We start from the raw sequence: 21,000 nt of genomic DNA on the forward strand, positions 1-21,000 counted from the left end.
AAAACCAACCTTAATAAGTGTAATCATTTTAGTTATGTAAAAATAAGATAGCAAATTTGTGTGAGCACAAAATCATAGTTTGTCTTCTAAATGTTAAAAAAGGAGTAGTCTACATGGTAATGAGTCCATGTGCAAACATGTTAGTTATGTGTGTTATGTGATGTGATGTGTCACACGACACTCACTGGATCTGACATCGCTGTGGTGGCTGGGTCAGAGTTGTTTATGGAGAACATCTCTGGGCAGATTTTGTTGGATTTTAGCGTTTTGACATGTAGTGTTGAATTAAGTTGTACTGAAGTGTGTTCATGTTCACACAGTAAATAGAACAACATATTAATTGGGTGAATTTAAAACACCAAGCCCACATTAATGGGACATAAAGAAGTTAATTTTACCAATTTAAGCAGAAAAACCTCTAATCTCTTAAAGCACACTAATTTACTTTATACATTTTACACCTACAAAATCTTTCTGGAGTATGTTATTCTCTATTACTATGCACTTTTAAACCAGAAGCATTTAGTCTGAAATGAGTAGATAAGATAGAAAGCAGTGATAAAAATGTGTCAGCGTTGAAGTCTTTTCCCAGAAGGTAAACACTGATCTGATCATCATGAAGCCGTTTCCCTTTGCCTTTCTCTGATCAAAACTGAGAAACGCAACCAGAAATTGGTAGAAATCTAAAGAGGTGATGTCCCACACTCTAACCCTGATGCATACGGCGTTTCAGACACGCAAAGCCTATGAGGTTCGGGAAGTGAAACTGTGAGAACATAAACCTGCTCACCCTTACAGATTACAAAGTTTCTGCTCATAAGACACCAGATTCAGAAAATGGATTTAAACACTTTTCTCTTTATATTTAGTTACGTTGTTGTTTTCTAAAGAATAAGAATGTTTTTTTTTTTTTACACGATGGTAAGATAGGGACTTTCTTTGCTATCGTTTTCATTTTTTAATGTGGTTAACCAAATGATGTATTCAATGTTCCTTTGTTTCAGGCATTATCAAATAAAAATTTTCACTTCTCTTTACTCAAGCAGGTTTGCATTTCCAGGACTTCCAACATGATGACTTCATCAAGTGGCAGCTTCAATAAAATACCAGCTATAACATTATGAAAGGAGATGAGTGAAATAAGTAGCACTGATTGGCTCTTTATCATTAGAGTAAAGTTTTTTTCTAAAGTTGTCACAGGAAGGAACACTGATGAACCAGAGTTGCTTTTGGTGACCAATGTGGAACAAACACTGGCCATAAAGGTATACCTCATGTGCTATTTTAGGCAGTTCTTTCTGAGACAGTGTCATTACGCTATCTGCTGAATTTAATTTCAAAGCATAGTTTCTGTTAATATAAAACATCTTCCCAAGGAAACTAGCTTTCTTCCTTCAACAAGCCCTCTGGATCACTGATGCAATCTAACAATAGCCCAGAACTATTGCTATCTCCTCTCAATACTAGAAGATGAGCATCCTTCTAGCACTGAATAATAATTCATAACTTTCCACAATTTTCTACACTGTTTTGGTTTACTAAACTAAATGATATAACCTCTAGGGCTCCGACCATAAATCCATTATGTTCCACTTTTTAAGATAGGTATTCCAGGGACTGACTCCCTGGAATACCTATCTTTTGCTAAGATAGCCATCTTATGCTCACTACTTTTAAACCTCGAAAGTGATGTCGGATGCAGGAGTTTGCCCTGCATCCAAAGGCTCATCGGTTCAAACCGAAGCTTCGTATTTCTTTGTCGTTGTTCAGCAAGACACTTCAACCGCTTTGCCTTCCTCTGTTGTTCAGAGGCCCAGTGGTAATGTGTGCAGCACCATCGCTTCCGTCAATGTGCCTCAGGGCAGCTGTGGCTACAATGTAGCTTGCCACCAACAGTGTATGAGTGTGAATAGGTGAAAGTAATGTAAAGCACTTTGGTCAAGTCCTCTGACTTTAAAAAAGCACTATATAAGTACAGATCATTTACCAAACTGAAAGGAGCAGCGATGCACCCAGAGGCGCCCGGCCTGCATAAAAAGATTTCTTTGATTGCGGTATTAACCCAGCTGCTGTTTACCGCCCGCCAAAAAGAATAAATAAAAAATATATATAAAGAAAGAAGTTTTGCAGTCGAAACAGATTCAGGGCCATGTCTGCTAGGAAATTTGTTGATTGTGGGCGTGAACCCAGGGAGGATCCATCCCATTCACCTTCTCGCTCACCCTATAACTGGAGTCAAATTGATGAGATCATGCTGACGTTGGAGGACAGCTAGTATGTTCTTGTATGTATTCCCATGTCAGCCTTGCTGGATCCTCTATCTCTTGTGGAATGTCTGAAGTCTGGAGGAGTATTGACGGTTTCCTCCAGTGAACCCCCTTTCATACCAAAACCCTGCCAATACGCCATTATACAGTAGCTTTAAGTTAGAAACACGTTCAGCTGTCCTCTGGAAGATGTCAAATACGTTAATATTCGTTGGAGATAAGTTATGCATAAGTTTTGAACAGGTTACTCATAAGTTTTGGAAAAGCTATACACCATGACTTATGTGTAACTTACACTTAACGCATGTCAACGATCAGATAACTCACCTGTAACTTATGGCCCACTTATGAGCTTACGCTGGCATACATCAAGAACATTTCTAGATGTACTTGCCGTATGTGTATGTGTGCCTGTGGGCTTCAGCGTGCTTATACTTGTACTTATACTAAACTTACCCATAACTTATTCAATGTATTGGTGTTTTTTTCCAGATTTTTCATAGGACATGCATACGCTGGCTAAAACGTCATTGTGGGACACGGGCTTTAGGTCCTTCAGTTTAGCCTCATTGTTGTCATATTTTACCTTTAATCTTTAAACCAAAATAAAGACTTATTAAACAATGTAATGTTATGATCATGTCATTATTCATTGCAGATACTTACCAATTTTTCAAGGTAATGTTTAAACTGTACAAACCAACCAAGGCCACCTAAACAGTTAACTTACTACCTACTACTATTTTCAGCATCATTTACACCTCAGTGTTTTCAGTTTAGGAGACAGACATCTTGATTGTAAAGTCTTTGTAAGCACAATGTTGCAGAACCAAGAAAATATTTAATAAAATCACCTCTGCTGTTCCTAACTTTCCAATGGCTGTAATTCCTTAGGTTATGTATACAAAATCTTAGGTGCAAAGTTGGGAGAAAGTTTGAAAAAAACAAAAAAACAAATTTGGTGAAATGTGTCTATTTGAAAAAAAAAATGTTTTTTTTTTTTTATAAAGCGTGAGTTATTATTTGAGCAATAACAGGGTTAGGATGTTTTTCTCTGCACGGTAAGAGAGAGAGAGATGTGGTGGTAAACGTTAACACGTGATTTTGTGGTCAAAGGGAAACCATATAAGCAAGTGAAGATGAGTAGGTTGACAGCTGTTTGACTGTGACAAGGACGTACTACTGTCAACTGGTTCCTCTTTCCAGCATTTCAACAAATTAAGTAAATATCATATTATGACTCTTTAGAATAGAAGTTTAAGTTTCATTTGTGTGATGCTAAAAAGTGTTTTTTTTTTTTGCTGTTAATTAACTCCCTTTATTTTTTCTGTCTTTTAAGGTCAAATGGAAGAGACAACTACTTTTTCTGTCTCAACTTTTGAGACAACTGTAAGTACCACTTTTGGATAATACAAACTTGAATCATTTTAAAAGGAAAACCTTGACAGCTCTTCTCTGTGGTGTTTTGCTGTGTGTCTGAGCGGACTGAACAGCCTGTAGCACAACAACGGGAGTGGCATTGTAGAATTTCATCAAATTGCTATATAATAAATAACACTACCTTCATTTGTTTAAAAAAAAAAACATGTTCCTTTTTAAAGAAAACACGTGTTTGACAGCAGATATCTTTAGTGTAGTTAAATGCCACAGGCAGTGTCATAACATGTTGGCATCAAATTTGCCATTGTTTGTCAAAACCTAAGCCCCCCAACTTTTCTTCCTCTTCTATTTTTTTTTTTTTATCTGTGCCCTACATCTAAATGTGGTGTTGCCAGGGTACTGAGTTCTGCAGCGGGCCCCTCTTTTTGAGCCCCTCAGGATCATTCACCCCCTCAGGCTTGGATAGCAGCAGGAAACAGTGCAGTTGTGTGGTTTTTCCTGCACAGACACAACACCTGCACCTGACACCGAACTCTCGGTTAGCATGTACGTCACAGACAGCGTTTGATGTAGCTTCACTACATTCCCACCAGATGTGGGTTACATTGTGAAACCTTCTTCTGTTGATGAGTTTGTTCACTAGAAGAAAGCAGAATAATTTGCATCATACAAAGCTGCAATATTGTGGGAAACGTAGTTTTTGTTGTACTGATTGTATTTAATTGTTAATTGAAAATGTTTGTTTAAAACATCTAAGAAGATTTGTTTCTGTTGCAGCCTACAGATGAAGATTATCCCTCGGAGACCATAGACCCAGGCATGTGTGAAAGAGACTGGGTCAGGCAATTCCGTGGCCAGTATGAGCCACCTCTCTTCTGGATCATCTTCGTCCTTGGGTCTGTTGGTAACCTGCTGGTGGTTTGGATTTACCTAACCGTGCGCAACCGCCTGAAAACAATGACCGATGTGTATCTGCTGAACCTGGCTGTGGCAGACCTCCTCTTCCTGTGCACGCTGCCCTTCTGGGCGGTCGAGGCCATCAAGGGATGGAACTTTGGTAGCATTCTTTGCAAGATAGTGTCCGCTCTCTACAAGATCAACTTCTTCAGCAGCATGCTCCTCCTCACCTGCATCAGCGTGGACCGCTACATTGCCATAGTGCAAGTAACCAAAGCTCAGAATTTCAAGAAGAAGAGATTGTTTTACAGCAAACTTGTTTGCCTCTGTGTCTGGTTTGTCTCCACTCTCCTGGCCCTGCCTGAGTTTATCTTTGCTGAGGTGAAATTTGGCCCAGAGGAACAACCCTTTTGCGCTATGGTCTACTGGAACAATGTCTTCAACCGGACAAAGATCATGGTGCTTTCCTTGCAGATTTGTATGGGCTTCTGTCTTCCTCTGCTGATCATGTTCTTCTGCTACTCAGTCATAATCCGTACCCTCCTGCAAGCAAAAAGCTTCGAAAAACACAAGGCCCTGCGTGTCATCTTCGTTGTGGTGTTTGTCTTTGTCCTCTCCCAGCTGCCTCACAACACCCTGCTGATTGTGGAAGCCACACAAGCAGCCAATACCACGATTACAGACTGTACCACTGTGATTCAAGTTGATGTAGCCGGACAGGTTGCTAAGAGTCTCGCCTTTACTCACGCTTGCCTCAACCCCTTCTTGTATGTCTTCATTGGAGTTCGGTTCAGGGAAGACCTTATGAGGATGGCTAAGACTTGCTTCGGAGGTGTGGGCAAAGGAGGGTTCAGCAAAGTCCAGGCAGTTCCCAAACGTCCCTCTGTCATGTCAGACACAGAAACTACCCCTGCCCTTTCCATATAGATGCCCGTTTTTCAAAATACTACACCTGAGACCTGAGCCTAGTATTATCCGAATTCTAAATTGTATTCCTGGTGCATTAAAAACCACAAGCAGATAAACAATATCATTTACAACTCTGGAAAACCACCAATCTTTATTCAAACTCTGACAGTTACATGCATATTTGTTTCATTGGAATACCTGTACAAACTGTATTGACATGTAAATATTGTGTGTGTTTTATCTTTCCATTATGTATTTGCTGTGTGCATTTGTATTTTTTCTATTAAAAATAGTTTTTTGACTCATTAAACATTAAACATCCAAAGAAATTGAAAGCAGTTGGTTCTTTTTAAATACACATGTAAACTGAAGAGCAGAACAGGAAACGGAAAGACCCATTGAACAAATGCATAGTGATGAGCTCAGCATTATATTTTTCAGAATGTGTTTGCCAGTTTTCACTGGTGTAACGTACTCTCTGCTGGTGGTAAAACAGACTTCCATGTGGCTGCTTCAATCCACAATGTTTTCGATCTGACTAGACTAGACAACCACCCTTCGCGTTGCCAGTTTGTGCCATACTATTTGCTGACGCTTTTTAATTGTCTAAGCGAGTTTGGTTATGACTTGGCAGTTTCGCTGTTTGCCTGATAAAAGAAATTTCCCATATTGACCTTATAACGGCTGCACCTCAGACGATAGACAGACGAGAGTAAAATGTTTCCATGTTTGGTGGCAAGTTCCCTCGGATGTGCTGGTATTTCAGTTTCACCCGTCTCAAACTAGTAAAGGTGGCGCACCAAATGTTTGGGTGCATGGGTCTGATACTGCAGAGCAGAAACTCATTGTCTGACCTCACATATAAGGTTGACATGAAACGTGCAATACCTTGTGAAAGTTTTCACCCATGAGTCAGTACTTTGCAGAAGCAGCTTTTGCTGTAATTGCAGATGCAAGAAGTATTTGCAGATGATCTTTGTACATCTAGATCCTGACACTTTTGTGAACTCCTCTATCAGTCAGATTGCATATAGACGATATGTGAACATAAATCTTTAAAACTGCAAACAGGACTTTGAATGGCTATCAGAGTTGCATTTTCCCCACTCAGAGTTCTGATTTGAATCGTATATGACTGAGAGCTGTCATGTGGACAGATTATTTAATTTGAGCTTTGGCTCTCTGCACACTGCTCCCCTCCACAGCCCTTTTTTTTTAAGTTGACTCTCATGTCCTGGCAGGTTTGATTTTACACTTTTTAATCTATGTCCAAATCAGAACATTTTAAAATAGTTTCAACTTCAACATCAGGCTCCAACCACACTATAAAATTTTCCCATAGTGCATACTTTGTGCACAAGATTTATGATGCCTTCTTCGCTCCACTGCACATGCAAATAAGAAACAGAAAAAAGGAGACATGTTAGGATGTAACTCACACCAAATTTGCCATTGGGTAGTAGAGGTTTCCCACAGGCCAGATTGCCTGCTCAATTTCAAAAATTGCACTTAGATCCTTTTAGTAACATTCTATTATTTAGGTGAAGTTAAAGGTATAGTGGAGGATTTTTTCTTGAATGTTTTAAAAGACCTGCCCTCTCCACTTAAAAAAAAATACACATGCACAACCCTGTACCCGCTCCCATGAGGGAACACCTATTAAACGGGTTCAAGAGCATGCACGAGCCCATTTCTCCTTGTGCACCCTCTGTTAAAAAGTGGCTCTTTCCATAGCTCACACAAGCTTACTGTTTGCAAACATCCGCCCTAACCCTTAAATCCCTCAATCAATATATAGAGCGGGGACTATATAGCGGACTTTAGGGTGAACTCAATTAACATACCGTTCTGACAGATGATGACTATTTTTTGCTCCCCGTTGGTCACATAACTCTGCCTTCACCGTGTGGTGCCTGCTCCATCTTAGTCGCCTATGGCAACAGCAAGCCGGTGTGACAGCAAATCCTATAAGGCTTTGCAAGGGTACCTCTCCATGCAAAGCATTCTGGGATATATACCTGCTGAAAGTGTAGCTCACCACAGATATACCCTGAAAGTGTGCATGCACAGAAAAAGATAGCTAACTGTGGACGAGCATGTAGTACAGCCTTACGTAAACATATCACCAGAATGATTGACAATTAGGAGGACCACTTATTTTGATGATCCACCCGGAAAAAGAACATCCTCCACTATACCTTTAAATTCAAATTCAAAGCTACAGTCTTTTATTTCCATTTTACTTCCTATAAAGTGAAACCATTAACACATAAAAAATACAAAAGTCTGTCTGGGTTGTTCAGCTTCATTGTCATTTTAGTCTGCCCTTAAATCTAGTTTCTAATCACACAAGATTGAGGCAGGTGGCACACAGAAGAGAGAAAAGCAAACGTTATTCGTAAAAAAAACAAACCCTGGGGTGTTTTTGTGGTCCCTGAGGTTGGGCCCAGACTGACAGAGCCTACCTGCTGATTTCAGGTGAGACCACAAACACATTTGCTACTTTCCTGATCACAGCTTCTCTCTCTCACGACAGGAAACCATCAGTACAAGTCAATAACAACATGGTTATGCACTAGATGTTCTAGTAATAGAGAATTATCTAAGATCAATTTTTTGCCATTTAAGAGTAAAATCTAAAGGAGCTATTTCAGCTCACAGTGGTTGCCATGAAGATGTTAAGACAGATGTGTTTCTTGCGATAGACAACGGGTCACACAACTGATCCCATGCATGCAAAAAACAGACGTTTGTCTCATGCTTCAACAAAAAAGGGGAAACAATGAAAGCAGTGTAACACATGACTGAACAAATATTTATACTTTTATTTCCTATAAAACTCTTACTAAAAAAACTGATCAAACCACAACCTTATTAGGCAAGAACTCTGTCATGGGAATAAAAACATGACATATCTGCCTCCAACCACGGTGCATGAAAATACTGTAATATAACCACACAATATTTGTGATGCAACTCCAAATAAACAGGGAGAGCTTGCAACCTCACAAAGGTCATTGCAGAGTTGCACATTCACTTCACAAGAAGACGACTGAAATTATTATTCATTTACAGCTCTGTAAACAGAACACTTCATATATTAATACATATATAGTGTATTTATTATCCTACCAAACTGTGCAGTTAGTTAAAGCAAATGATAGCATTAAGCATGATAAGATAATGTACATTCTAGCAGGAGTTTGAAGACAAAAATTATCTTATTAATAACAAATGAACTTTATTGATCTCACATTGGAGAAATGTACCTCTGCATTTAACCAATCCCCTTTGGGAGCAGTGGGCTGCCATCGTGGGGCGCCCAGGGAGCAATGTGGGGTAAAGGGTCCAGCTCAGAAATCCACAGTGGAAGTGGGGAAGCCACTTGGCTGCCACTCTCTTCACTAGGCCAACACTCCTCTTATTCAGAATCAAATAACCCATTCAATGTTTTTTTTTAGAGCAATTAAACCTTGTCATTTTGTTATCTTTAAAGATGGATATGGAATTAGATATAGTAAAATAGATTAACCAAAAATTAAGAGAGGGGCCTTTATTAATGTCTATGTAAGTTTTCAAACTTTCAGCCTTAGATTGCAGAGAAAAAAAATCTGGTGGGAAGAGATTTGAAAGTTTTATTCCTTACATTTAAAAAAGGAAAATCTTGTTTAAATTAAAAAATGTTGAGAAGGTTTATTTTTATCACTAAGTGATGAAAAAACTGTTAAATGCGAGGGTGTTGATTATGTTTCAGTTCTTTAAAATGTAGGGTCATAGGACTGTTATTCCAGACATAGCTGTGAAAAAAATGATAGATAAGTGTTGACATGTTTCCTTCCTTTCAGAAAGTGGTTAAAACAAAAAGAAAACACTAGTAAAGGTTAAACTGCTGCAGTTATTTCAGAGGTATCTCTGAGCTACAGCAGCTCATATGCTTTAATTGATTATAGGCTAGGAAAAGATTTTGACAAATAATTATTTGAAGATGGTATAAAAATGTATATTCACCTTCCAAGTAGAAAAAGTCTTAAGGAAAATCATTGTGATTTAACTTTATTATTATTATGTAACATTTTCAGATGAATATTTTAATTTTATTGAGTAAACAGTAGGAAGTATCTTTGCCCACTACTTTACCCTTTATAGTACACTTGGGGAAATGCTTAGAAAATCAAAATTTCAAGCCAATAGTGATATTGGAATCCATAGCAAGAACTTATTACCTTTGTAACATTAAAAAATATCAATATTTTGATGGCAAAAATTGTCAATGTAATAACAGGAAACTCCAACTTGCCCTGATATATTAAGAAAAATAAACTACTTATATAATATATTCGTGAAAAACACTGAGAGTGAAAGAAACACTTCTTTTTTTGGCACAACATAACCTTACAGGTGCTAATACTGATACTGGCACTTACATTTTTTTAGTTTATAAACCTAAATATAATTGCTGACTAGGCTTATTAACTTTAAACTTTACTTTTCAATTAGCTTTTTACCTTTTTTTTCTTAACATTTTTTTTCCAACTTAATTTCTAGTAGGTAATATATCATTCAAGGGTTCATAATTGGTCAAATGCTAAAATAAGATATAGAGCCATGTAGCAGTATCTTTGCTGAATGGCTGGATATAGATCTTGTGCTTCTAGATCTCACTAAGGGATGGGGGGGGGGTTACATTTGTAAGGCATCAAAAACAGTAACTTGCCCTATAAATGGTTAAAGGAGTTTCCTTTTTTATATTTAAGAAACAGGTTAAGAATAAAAGCAATTAAACTGGCTCTAATGTTTAGGTTCCTTAAATATGAAGCCTAAGAGATGCCATAGTAGAGATGATATTTGTTCAGTTAGAACATTGGGAGGAACTCAGTTCACTTATTTGCTGCTTCTCATTTGTGTAAGACTGAAAGCAGTGCTGTAGGACTACTTTTCAATTGATATTTTGGGAATCTTATTTTGGTTTCTAAAGAGACACTTGATGATTTTTATCTTTCTGGAACTAGGATTTCAGCAGTTTGAAAATATGAATTCTCATCAGAACAGAGTGGATAAAACTAACAGAAGTATTACTTGATGGGATTCATCTTTCAGGCAGGACTCTGTATTCAGTCACTTTTCTTAAAGACATGAATTTCTGATACTTCACCTTGCTAGGTTGCTAAATTAAGGCACATGTGTTTACCTCTCTGCACTGATTTTTTTCAGTTCAAAGTGCCATCTCTGAGATAGTATGAAGCTGTAGTTGTCTAAACCTTTTCACACAGTGAGCATCTTAAAGCCCAACTTGCTGTTTATTCTTGGGTTCAGGCTCAGCTTATGAGTGGAAATATTTTCCTCTATGGTGGCAGCTTTGCATATTTGAGCTCAAGAGACTGTTGATCATTTTAAATCTCTGTTAAAAATCCTGCTTCTAATTATTTTTTTATTTTTATTTTTTTTACTTTAGCTATATGGAAAAGTTTTACATTTCCTGCTTTTTTTAAATATTTCTTTTTCTATAAAGGTTTTAGTTCTGCTTGTTATTTATTTTATTTTACTTTTTACAATTTGTGCAGCACTATACAGAATAATTTTAATAAAACTAACCTTAATAAATGTTTCTATATTGTGTTTATTCCCTTTTTTCTTGGCACTCATCTCTTAATTCAATCATACTGGGTTTACATTTGCTTTTTCACAGGACTACAATTTTTTTGTATTTCAGAAACAGATTTAAGGGCAAAAAAGGGCAGCAAATAGTGATTTTTTTTTTTTTTTTATCTGTATGCTAAAATAATAAAGTCTAATGTTAGGTCCAACACTATTACTGGGGAAAATTTTGAGCCTTTTCCTATTTTCATGCAAAAAAAAAAACAAAAAACAAAAAAAACAATCATCAGTGGCTTTCACTAGGATGTAGTGCATATTTCTGAGACAAAAGGAAATTATACATATTTCAAAACTGAATGCAATGAAATAAACTGCATGTGAATCAATAGTTTGCAGAAGCACCTTGTTTTTTTTCTCCTATATCTTTAATGGTACTTGCATATTAAAAAGTACATTGTGTTTTTTTATCTTGTGTGCTCAATAGCTCATTGCTCTGCTTTGGATTCTATTCAGAGACTTAATTGCACATTTTTATTCATTAGTATCAACATAAAGGGTAGTAAATATAAACACAAACAACATTTTTTTATTTGTCCATTTTCAGAAGGAAAATGAAAGCATATTTAAATTTTTACTCTGCTTTAGAATCATGCCTCACATCAAGTTAAGTAAAAAGAAAGGCACTGAAGGACTACTTGAATTTAGTCCACAAGATGGAGCAGTTTGAGCAGCAGAGTAGGGGCTGTGGTTTGTTTCCACTTTGTCACCAGCTCACCCTCCTCTACTTAGAAATGAGACTAACCCCACCTAGTGGCGTTTGAGCAAGGTCAGCGGTGTAACTTTAGTCTGCTCTATCAAAAACTATTTTTTTTATTCCCAAGAAAAGTGTTTTACTTATATTTCATGCTTCTTGTTAATCCAAACCTTAGATTGTTGTGATCATCACAGGGGAAAACACTAAAAAAAAAAAAGAAGCAAGGTCTGGGCTGTATAGTGAAAAGGGGAAGACTCACAAGTAGAGCAGCACCTGTAGTATGGGAACATCCCATCTATCTTTCTACACAGCGGGAATTGAAATGTGTTGGTGTACTGATGCATGAAAGCCAGAAAAAAATAAAGATAAAGCAGAACTTAGTGGAGTCTATGAGTAATAGGGGAGACTCCGTAAGCATATGTGACCCATTGACACTGAGCAGGCTGCAGTCTGGTTTAAACTGGCGTACGGCCTGGTTCTTGTGGACAGCAGAAAGCCTCAGGGGCGGCGGCTTATGCACCAGCAGAGATCCAATGTCCCTGAGCAGAAATATGCTGAAAGCCAAACGTAAACTTTATAAAGTTAGAATAATAGTCAGTTTTCAAAAAGGATGTGGGAGGAAGAAAAGGTAAGCTTTTATCCATGAAAACAGATGAGTCTTCAGCTGGGAATAAAGACCTGTAATAGAACTCGGACCCCCACAATCCCATCCCAAACGAGGAGCCTCTTATCAGCCGCCATCTCCCCCAGCAGCTAATATTTCACTTCAGCTTCCAGGCCCACAGAAAGAGAGACGTTTCCATTTCATGTCAGTCATTTCCAGGCCTGCGTGTTACCTGTGTGGTGATAAGTGTTTGACTGACTTGGAGCATCGTTAGTCACTGTCCGACTCCGAGTGACAGCCACAGATTCCCGGAGATGATGGGAGGAGGAGGCGGAAAACAGAAAGCCAAAGCAGATGAAGGAGGAGGAAACACATTCAGGCTGTTGTTTGTTTGTCTAATGCTTCAGAACAGCTGTGTTAATGTAAGAAGACACCATGGCGTTTTATTTACTTTCTGTATCACTTTATATCAGATTTATTGTTCAATAGCCATTCTCCTTTAAATAAACCACTAAATAATCCCTGAAACAACAGATAATAGTGACAAAATTCAGATTTAAATTATCACATTTATTCTATATTGACTATTTTAAATCTCTACTTAAAACTTTTTTTTTTTGTCTAAACAATGTATAAATATGTTGGATAAATAGAAACCGTAAACAACTTGAGCTCTGAACCACAAAATCCATATTCTACACAAAGTTTCCTGAAATTGACTATAATTTGCTCTGCTAATTCTAATCCTAAATCCCAAAAATCTGTTGTAATTCCAACCATTCTAAAAACAAACAAACAAATATGAAAAGGATGCACCTCCTGAAAACTTGTTAAAAAGCTGTAGTCTTCTTAACCTGGTGAATAAAAGTATTTGGATCCTCCACATGAGTCAAGTAATGGAATCGATAAAGCAGTTTTTTGTCTGTTACATGAAGCATGAGACTCTCATCACAACTCTTAAAGCCCACAGTGCAAACTGACCCATTCATGACATTCTTTCCAATTGGAACATCTGCAAAATAATACATTCATCTTAAGTATACTCTATTTAAGGTCATGGTAAGAGGGTTTTGGTTGCAATTCAGTTTAGGGTTATCTTATGAATGCACATCATTTGAAGAACATTTGAAACAGAAAAGATCATTAAATGAAGGTTCTGAAAATTATAAATTCAGCTAAATAGTACTTGGTTTTTGAGAAGTGACTTTCTTAGAGGTTGAGGTCTAAGATGTAAACATTAACATACTGCCTAAAAAGAATAGGGTTAGCATTAAAGTATTTTTTCAGAGTAGAAATCAGAACATTTTTCTTTGTATGAGCTCTTCTTAAATCCCTATACAATATTATCAACTGCCACTGGTAGAAATTTTGTCATAGAAAGCTTGAATATCAGGTAAATTCAATAAAGTTCTTAAAATTGTGCGAAAAATTTCTTTTCAATTTATTTAATAGATAATTAAAAAAGAAATAAAAAATTTCTTCACAATTGTCAATAGTTTAAGGAGTATATAAAACATAAACCGCCTTGACCACCCCACTGAGATCGTCACAAACAATTGTTGATTGTTCCCCATCACTATTTTACTGTAACTAATGAACAAATATGTTGATATTGTAAGTTTGAATTATAATTATTGTTTAATACTTAAAAACTTGCAATATTTACACATTACACATATTAATCATAAAAAAAACAACTGATCAAACATCACTTTTGAAATTTGCAATATCATTTTGAGACAAAAAAATGTACAAATATACTAAATATTAAATATTTTCTACTCTAAATGCCATCAACACAAGCAACAAACTTAACTGCATACTCCATGACAATATATATGACGGTAACCCATCATTTTTTTGATAAAATGATCACTGCAACGATTCTTAGAAAAAATGTCAATTTTTTCATATAAAATACACAAAAGACGGAAACAGTTTTAATTTAGCGTGATCTATTTCATTCATATTAGCAATACCATAAAATATCAATTAAATGATCATAAGTCCATATCCTAAATAATCACTACAACCCTTCTAATGTGTCTGTGGTGTTTTTGCTCTAAACTATAAACATCTAGTTGTGTGCTGCTGTGCAGATTCGCGGAAAGCCAAATATATCTTATTAATTTCCCTCACATTTATCCCTCTTTAGTCTGTTCAGCGAGGATTCTCTACTTCAGACTCACTTCTCTATCTTTGCAAACAGGTTCCACTGAGAAAGTGGTAAAGAATCTGCCGAAAAGCAGCTGACACAGAGCAGCGCAGGGAGAAGAGTTTGTCTCTAGGCAACCACGACAGCAGCACAGGCAGAGCTGCTTAGGTTCTTCTAAGGTTCCAGCACACCAGTTTAAATCGGCCTAGTATTACTTTTGTTTTATCTTGCTATTGCTATTAGCTTTACGATAGATATAATCATAACAGATATGTGTATTGGACATTTATGAAACTGCTTCACAAATTGTGTCCCTTATGGATTAAATTACAGAGCTACCAAATAAGGGATGAATTTTAAGGGACCTTAGTAACCCTATGGAGGTTTTTAGGTTTATTGTATTTCTGGGAAACTTAACTTTAGCATAATACTGTCGCTAAACTAGTTAAACCTGAACACAAACCTTTAAATTGGGGTATAAACCTTTTCCAAGCCACCATAGCTATAGAGGGTTAATTACCACCAATGACCACCCCATGGTTAAGAAGATCATTTTGCTAGAAAGTTTGACTTGAGTATTCTTAAACTAAAAGCAGTCTATCTATTCTAATATACTTGTGTGTAACACCTGTCTCTGGCAATCAGCATGAGACGTCTCTGTTATTACCAACAATAAGGACGTTTAGCATACTAGGTAGCATAGCTTTAGTCTGTACTGTTGTCTGTCACTGACTGGCAGCCATTTTGGTCTACAGTATCTCTGCATACTGTTTGTCTTTGTATAATAAAAAAATAAGATGCTGATAATCTCTGTCCGACTAGTTACTTTTCCACATTATATTTAGGTCTTTTCAGACCTTGTTATAGTGACTTAACTAAAAAATTACACCTTGCAACAAATCTAATAACTTTTTCTATCTTTAGATTTTTTGCCAAAGACATAGAAGAACACTATTTAGTAATCTTTAGCAAGCAATAACACCATTTCACTTCTCAGGCATTTACAGCTGGTCAGTCCCACAGTAGCCAAATGCTGCAAACTCCACCTGGATCAGAGCAGAGAGGAGACCAACTCCATGTTTACATAGCAAATGAATCATGCATGTCCAAAGCTGAATCATGAATCATGCCTTGGATTGCAAAGCGGAAAGGAAATATAAAGTAAACATAATAGTTCTTTTCTTACTGAAATCCTTGCATTTGCACTTCATGAATTTAATTCATCACTACAATGGTTTGCATTTACCATGCATACATTAACCAAAAGTGTATCTGCTTTTGTTAAATTGTCAGTTACGACCAAGAGATTTAACCAAACTTTATTTCATGAATTAAATTGCAGTTCTAGACATATTTTTACTAACCTTTTTGTCTTGCCTTCTTTGATATTCCTCCCCTTTGCAGCCTTGATCACACGACCAAAAAGCCAAATTACAGTATGATATCATATAATACTCAAACTGAAAGCAACTCTTATGACTAAGGAGTTGGCAACAGTTCACTAGCACATGGTCAGTGTTTCTCCATATGTGCAGATGATAGCAGGCAGTGAAAGCGAATGGTCTACTAACTTTTAATCAAATGGGACAGTTTTAATGCAAAAAACGCAGGAAAGCCAGTGAAGAGAATAACACAATTCATTATAATTTAACAACTTTTATTTCAAGTAGCCATTAATATGAGGTCATGGGATGATTTCTGTGAGGTACCCCTCAGATTTTCTTTGACTGAGTTAAATTTCTCTCCTTTTTATCATAAATACTGCCCCCAAATGTCTTAGTGCTTTTGCATTTTTTATATTTTCTTTTTTTTCTATTAAAATGTTTTTTTTCTCTACTTTTAGTCCTTTAGAAATTTGTTTAGTTAGTCATGTAGTTTAGTCACATCTCTTTAAAGCATTGAATCAAAGGCATCTTATCAAGAAACCATAAATCTTCAGTGAAATAAATTGTGTTCATGATAAAGGTTCTGATAACAGCAACATATAAAGTTTGTAGCACTTTCAGACACTTTCAGAAAAACTACCATTGTTTACCCCATTACTCTCGCTGCGGTTTAAACTGGGGAAAATAACAGGAAATAATACAGCACTGCGAGGCCAAGAAGTTCAATCTCTGGACATTTCTGGAACATGTTTTCACCCTCGCAGCCTCTACCCTTCCCTTTACCTCCACTTCCAAAAGCAAGACAGCAAGGCGGGAGATGGATGAGCTGAGCTGTTGCAAGGTTTCCAAAAGCGAACAGAGTCTGACTGCTGCTCTACCTGAGGAGCAAAAACAAAAGAGCCATCTCTACCTGTAGGACTGTGGGAGTCGAGGCTTTGATCTGGACCAGAAAGAGAGAGTAGTTTGATGAAATATTGATGCTTTTCTTTTTCTTTCGTTCTTTTTTTTTTAACTGAGTCCTATGGGACTCAGTCTGCTCTCTGGATGTTTGCGCTGATCCACAACACAGCTCTGTGCTTCGGCAGATAAGAACAGAATTCAACAATGCGGCTTGAGGAGTGTTATCTGCACTAATGGGACTAATGATTACCCCCCAGACTGAGCCTATACTGGCCAAGGACCTTTTTTTTAAGAGTGATCAAAAGAAAATGTGTGTTTATTCAGTCAGAATCCATTGCAAAAACCCATACAGGAGTGATGTGCTTGACATCTTAACAAAATATTCACATAAACCCTGCGTGACTTAAAACCTTTTTCTGAGTGAAAAAGAAAGGTGCAGCATCTTAAAATGAGAATCTGGAACAGCTAACCTTTTTTTATATCAACATATCATTTATCAGTTTTTATAATACTTAGCTTTTAAATTTAGTTATGTCTTATTTTTTGAAATCATAAAAAAAAAAAATCATAGCTAGTGTCTTTATTGTCAGAAGCTTTCAGTACTTTTAGCCCTCCCTACATTTTTCCACAACCCAAAGGTTAATTAAACTTGTTATAATGTATCTGAATGTGACAGATCAGCTCAAAGTATAGAATATAATTATGAAATGAAAAAAACAATCCATGTTTTAAAAATATTTCTGCATAAAAATACAAAAATGTGGTATTTGACCCAATTTTTATACCCATAAAAGGGTCGCAAAGATAGTAATGAAAGGCAGACATTCTGTATAGCTATCTAAAGGTGTGTTGAATAGCAAATAAGACAAACCATAAAGAACATGGAACAAAGTAGATGGGTCAGGGAGAAATCTTGGAGAAGACTACAAAAGGGTTAGGTTATCACATTATCCCAAGCTCTGAAACAGATATGCTCAACTCATCATCTAAAAAAACTGCAAACCTATTAAGACATGATGATCCATACAGTTGGAAGAGCACCAGAAATCAGTGACTCTGGAGGAGCTGTAGAGGTCCTCCATCAGTAATTTGATGGTTCCCAGAATAATGACGATCAGTTCTGCTCAAGGCTTGCGAGGCAACAGAGTAGTACAGCCAGTCTGGTCTTGTTCATTAACCTCAGAACCAGCATTAACCAGGGACACAGTGCACTGGTAAGAAAATCAAACTGGAATCAAACTGTGGTATGAAAATATCAACACTTATGCAGATCTTTATAGTGAAAAATCTTAGTGGCAGCATCATACTGGTGAGATACACCTCTTGATCAATTACAGGAATAATATTTGAATTTAGGGGAAGGATGAAAAGTGCTAAATACAGTATAACCTTGGAATAAAACTTGTTTTAGGAAAAAAAAAAAACCTTCTGTTTCCAATCCAAAGAATTGGAAACAATTGCAGAAACTCACCTTCAAGCACAACAATAATCCTAAACATTAATCCAGAGGTACACCAGGGTAGTTTTGATTAAAGCAGTTTAATGGCTTTTAAAGGCCGAGTCAAAGACTTAGACAAACTTTATTGTCATTTTGTATACACAGACTATACAAAATGACATTTCGATGCATACAGCTTACAACAGTCAGTGAAATGAAATGAACATTAGCATTTATAAAATGCAGCAGTGATCAAGAATGTAAACAGTGTAGGAGAAAAGAAAACCCGTTTAAAAGGCATTGATATGGAAAGGTTCAGTTCACTGCAAACTAAATAAATATGGTGCAAGACGCAGTAGAGCATTGAGTTGTGTTCTATTTAAAGGAATTATAATTAAAAAAAAACAGCCACATTGTTAGTGCAAATATAATGTTTTCAAGTGTGATGCAGATTCTAGATTAGAGTTTGAACAGTTCAACGGTCTTATTGCAGCGGGGGAAAAGCCGTTGCAGAACCTGCTGGACCTGCAGTGAATATTGCAGCAGGGAGAAGGGTTTATAGGGGGATGAGGGGTCACTGATGAGGTTACGGGCTTGGGACAGGCAGTGATGGGATGAAATGTCTTGTTGCAACCCAGTCTCATGGGAACTTTAATGGAGGGAAGAGGAGCCCTGATGATCCAAAGTATAGATAAAAATTCCAATTAGAAGCTATAGAGCTAAAGAATGTAGTTTTAAAGGTCCAAAATGATGGAGGTCAAGGTATTTTTGCAAAGAATGTTGGGCAAAGATTATCATTTCTCCAGATGTGCAAAGCTGGTAACAACCTACCCCAAAAGACTTTGTAAAGAATTTTATTTAATTTTCAAAATCTCTTTCCTCTCTTGCTTTAGTTTTTTACTGTTTTCTGTTGGTCTCTCGCAAAAATATCCAAACACAAATAACCAAACCTGTTCAAGGAGAAAGAAAGTTCTGTGAAAAAATGATGAGCTGGGAAGTTGTCTTTAAAATATCAACAGACTCTTAACAGGGCTTCTGTTTTGCCCGAGTATTCAAATATGATTGGTTTATTAATCCCAGAATAAAACCATGTAAAATGAATTAAAGCAACTGCTTGAAAAGTTTGATTTGAGCTTGTATGAAAGTGACCCACATTCACCAAGCAAAAACTGATCTCCACGGACGAAAAAAAAAAAATTTCTGAATATTGATAAATTGCCTTGAGTGTTTTTTTTTTTTGTCTGAAAGTTAAGAGGCCAACACAGTCCAATCTGTCTTTAAAAAAAAGCTGTGAAAAACGAGGGAGGATTTATCGCTCTGGCATGTTCATACACAGATAGACGGCGGGCATAATGACTTCAGAGAAGAAGGCAGATTACTTAAACTTAAAGGAAAAGGGAGAAGAAGGCTGAGAAAACTGAGGGGGGAAGAAGGAGGGGGTCTTAGGAGGAGCCAGGGGCTGGAGATAGTCTGAGAAAGGTCTCACGTTAGAGTTGAATTAACATGGCTTTCCGTTAGAGTCCATTAGATAATCATATTCATACCACACAAGGCTCAAAACCCCTCTCCGTTTCATTATTCCCTTTTAATCCAGTCTGATAACGGGGTGCGGGCGTCTTGGTTTTATTATGTTGTCATTTGGAATCCACATGAAATCCCCTGCGGGACAATATCACAGGGAAATTGCTTAAGTAGCCCAAGTGAATATAGTTTTCCGTTTATTATTTTCATTGGATTCAAAATAACCCCCACACCCCCCTACACACACACACATGCGCCCCGATTGTTGAGGGCTAAGAGTCTTATCAGTCATTCACACTAATAGCCCACTCAAGCCACCCCATACCTTTGGGGAAAAGGAGGGGTGAGGGCTGTTTTTCAGAGTGTGTAATGTACAGGTGAGGAACATGTAAGAGGTAAGGAGAAGTATGTCTGAAGAGAGATAAAAGAAAACATCCTGAAGCACATATAAAGGGATGGTAATGCACTCCTGCATTAAAAGAGTCATCTGGTGTGCTGTACTTGTTTGGCCTGAAATCCCACACTGAGGACAAACAGCCAAAATGACAGGTTGTTTTAAGCAGACGTAAAGACCCAAAATGAAGTGTAAGTAAACACTCCAACTATGCATCCTTTGATGGCTTAAAATGTCCAGTGGCACAAAGAATAGAATTCAACTTTATTGTTATTATATTGTCACAAGTACAAACCACTCTCTGCAATCAACCCATCCCATTGGGGAGCACTGGGCTGCCATTGTGCGGCGCCGGAGGAGCAGTGTTGGGGTTACGGGTCTTGCTCAGGGATCCAGAGTGGGAGTCCGTGGGAGTGGGGCTTGAACTCAGAATCTCAGGCACCCAAGCACAATGCCCTGACCACTAGGCTACCACTCCCAAAAGAGGAAACAAAAGAGGGGTGACTTAAACTAAATCGAACAATCTGTCCTTAGCATGGGGTCTTACAACCAGAAGCTCAGAAGAACTTTCAATTTTAAAGCACAAACTTTAATGAGTGGGACGTTCTAAAATGGCAGAATTAGACATTATGTATTCCACTTGGTTTAAGGTTATTGTTCACTTTAAAGGTTTACGTTACCCCTAGTTCCAGCATATGCCTACCTGATTGCTTTTTCCTCTGTGATGGACTATGTTTGGCCAATTTTCTCCACAGAGTTTCTGACTGAAGACACTTCCTGCCCTGTTCCATGCAGCCTGTG

At 37.3% G+C, this 21,000-nt stretch overlaps 1 protein-coding gene across 1 annotated transcript; it reads left to right on the forward strand.

The window, feature by feature from the left end:
• Positions 1 to 3,412: 3,412 nt before the first annotated feature.
• Positions 3,413 to 5,770, forward strand: LOC107085443 (C-C chemokine receptor type 9-like). The gene is made up of 3 exons (XM_015375755.1): positions 3,413 to 3,489; positions 3,607 to 3,656; positions 4,425 to 5,770. The coding sequence occupies exons 2-3, from the start codon at positions 3,612 to 3,614 to the stop codon at positions 5,469 to 5,471; spliced, it is 1,092 nt and encodes a 363-aa protein (XP_015231241.1). The 5' UTR covers positions 3,413 to 3,489; positions 3,607 to 3,611; the 3' UTR covers positions 5,472 to 5,770.
• Positions 5,771 to 21,000: the final 15,230 nt, after the last annotated feature.

This window comes from Cyprinodon variegatus, unplaced genomic scaffold (genome assembly GCF_000732505.1).
Source record: "Cyprinodon variegatus isolate N-32 unplaced genomic scaffold, C_variegatus-1.0 Scaffold125, whole genome shotgun sequence".
Classification (NCBI taxonomy): domain Eukaryota; kingdom Metazoa; phylum Chordata; class Actinopteri; order Cyprinodontiformes; family Cyprinodontidae; genus Cyprinodon; species Cyprinodon variegatus.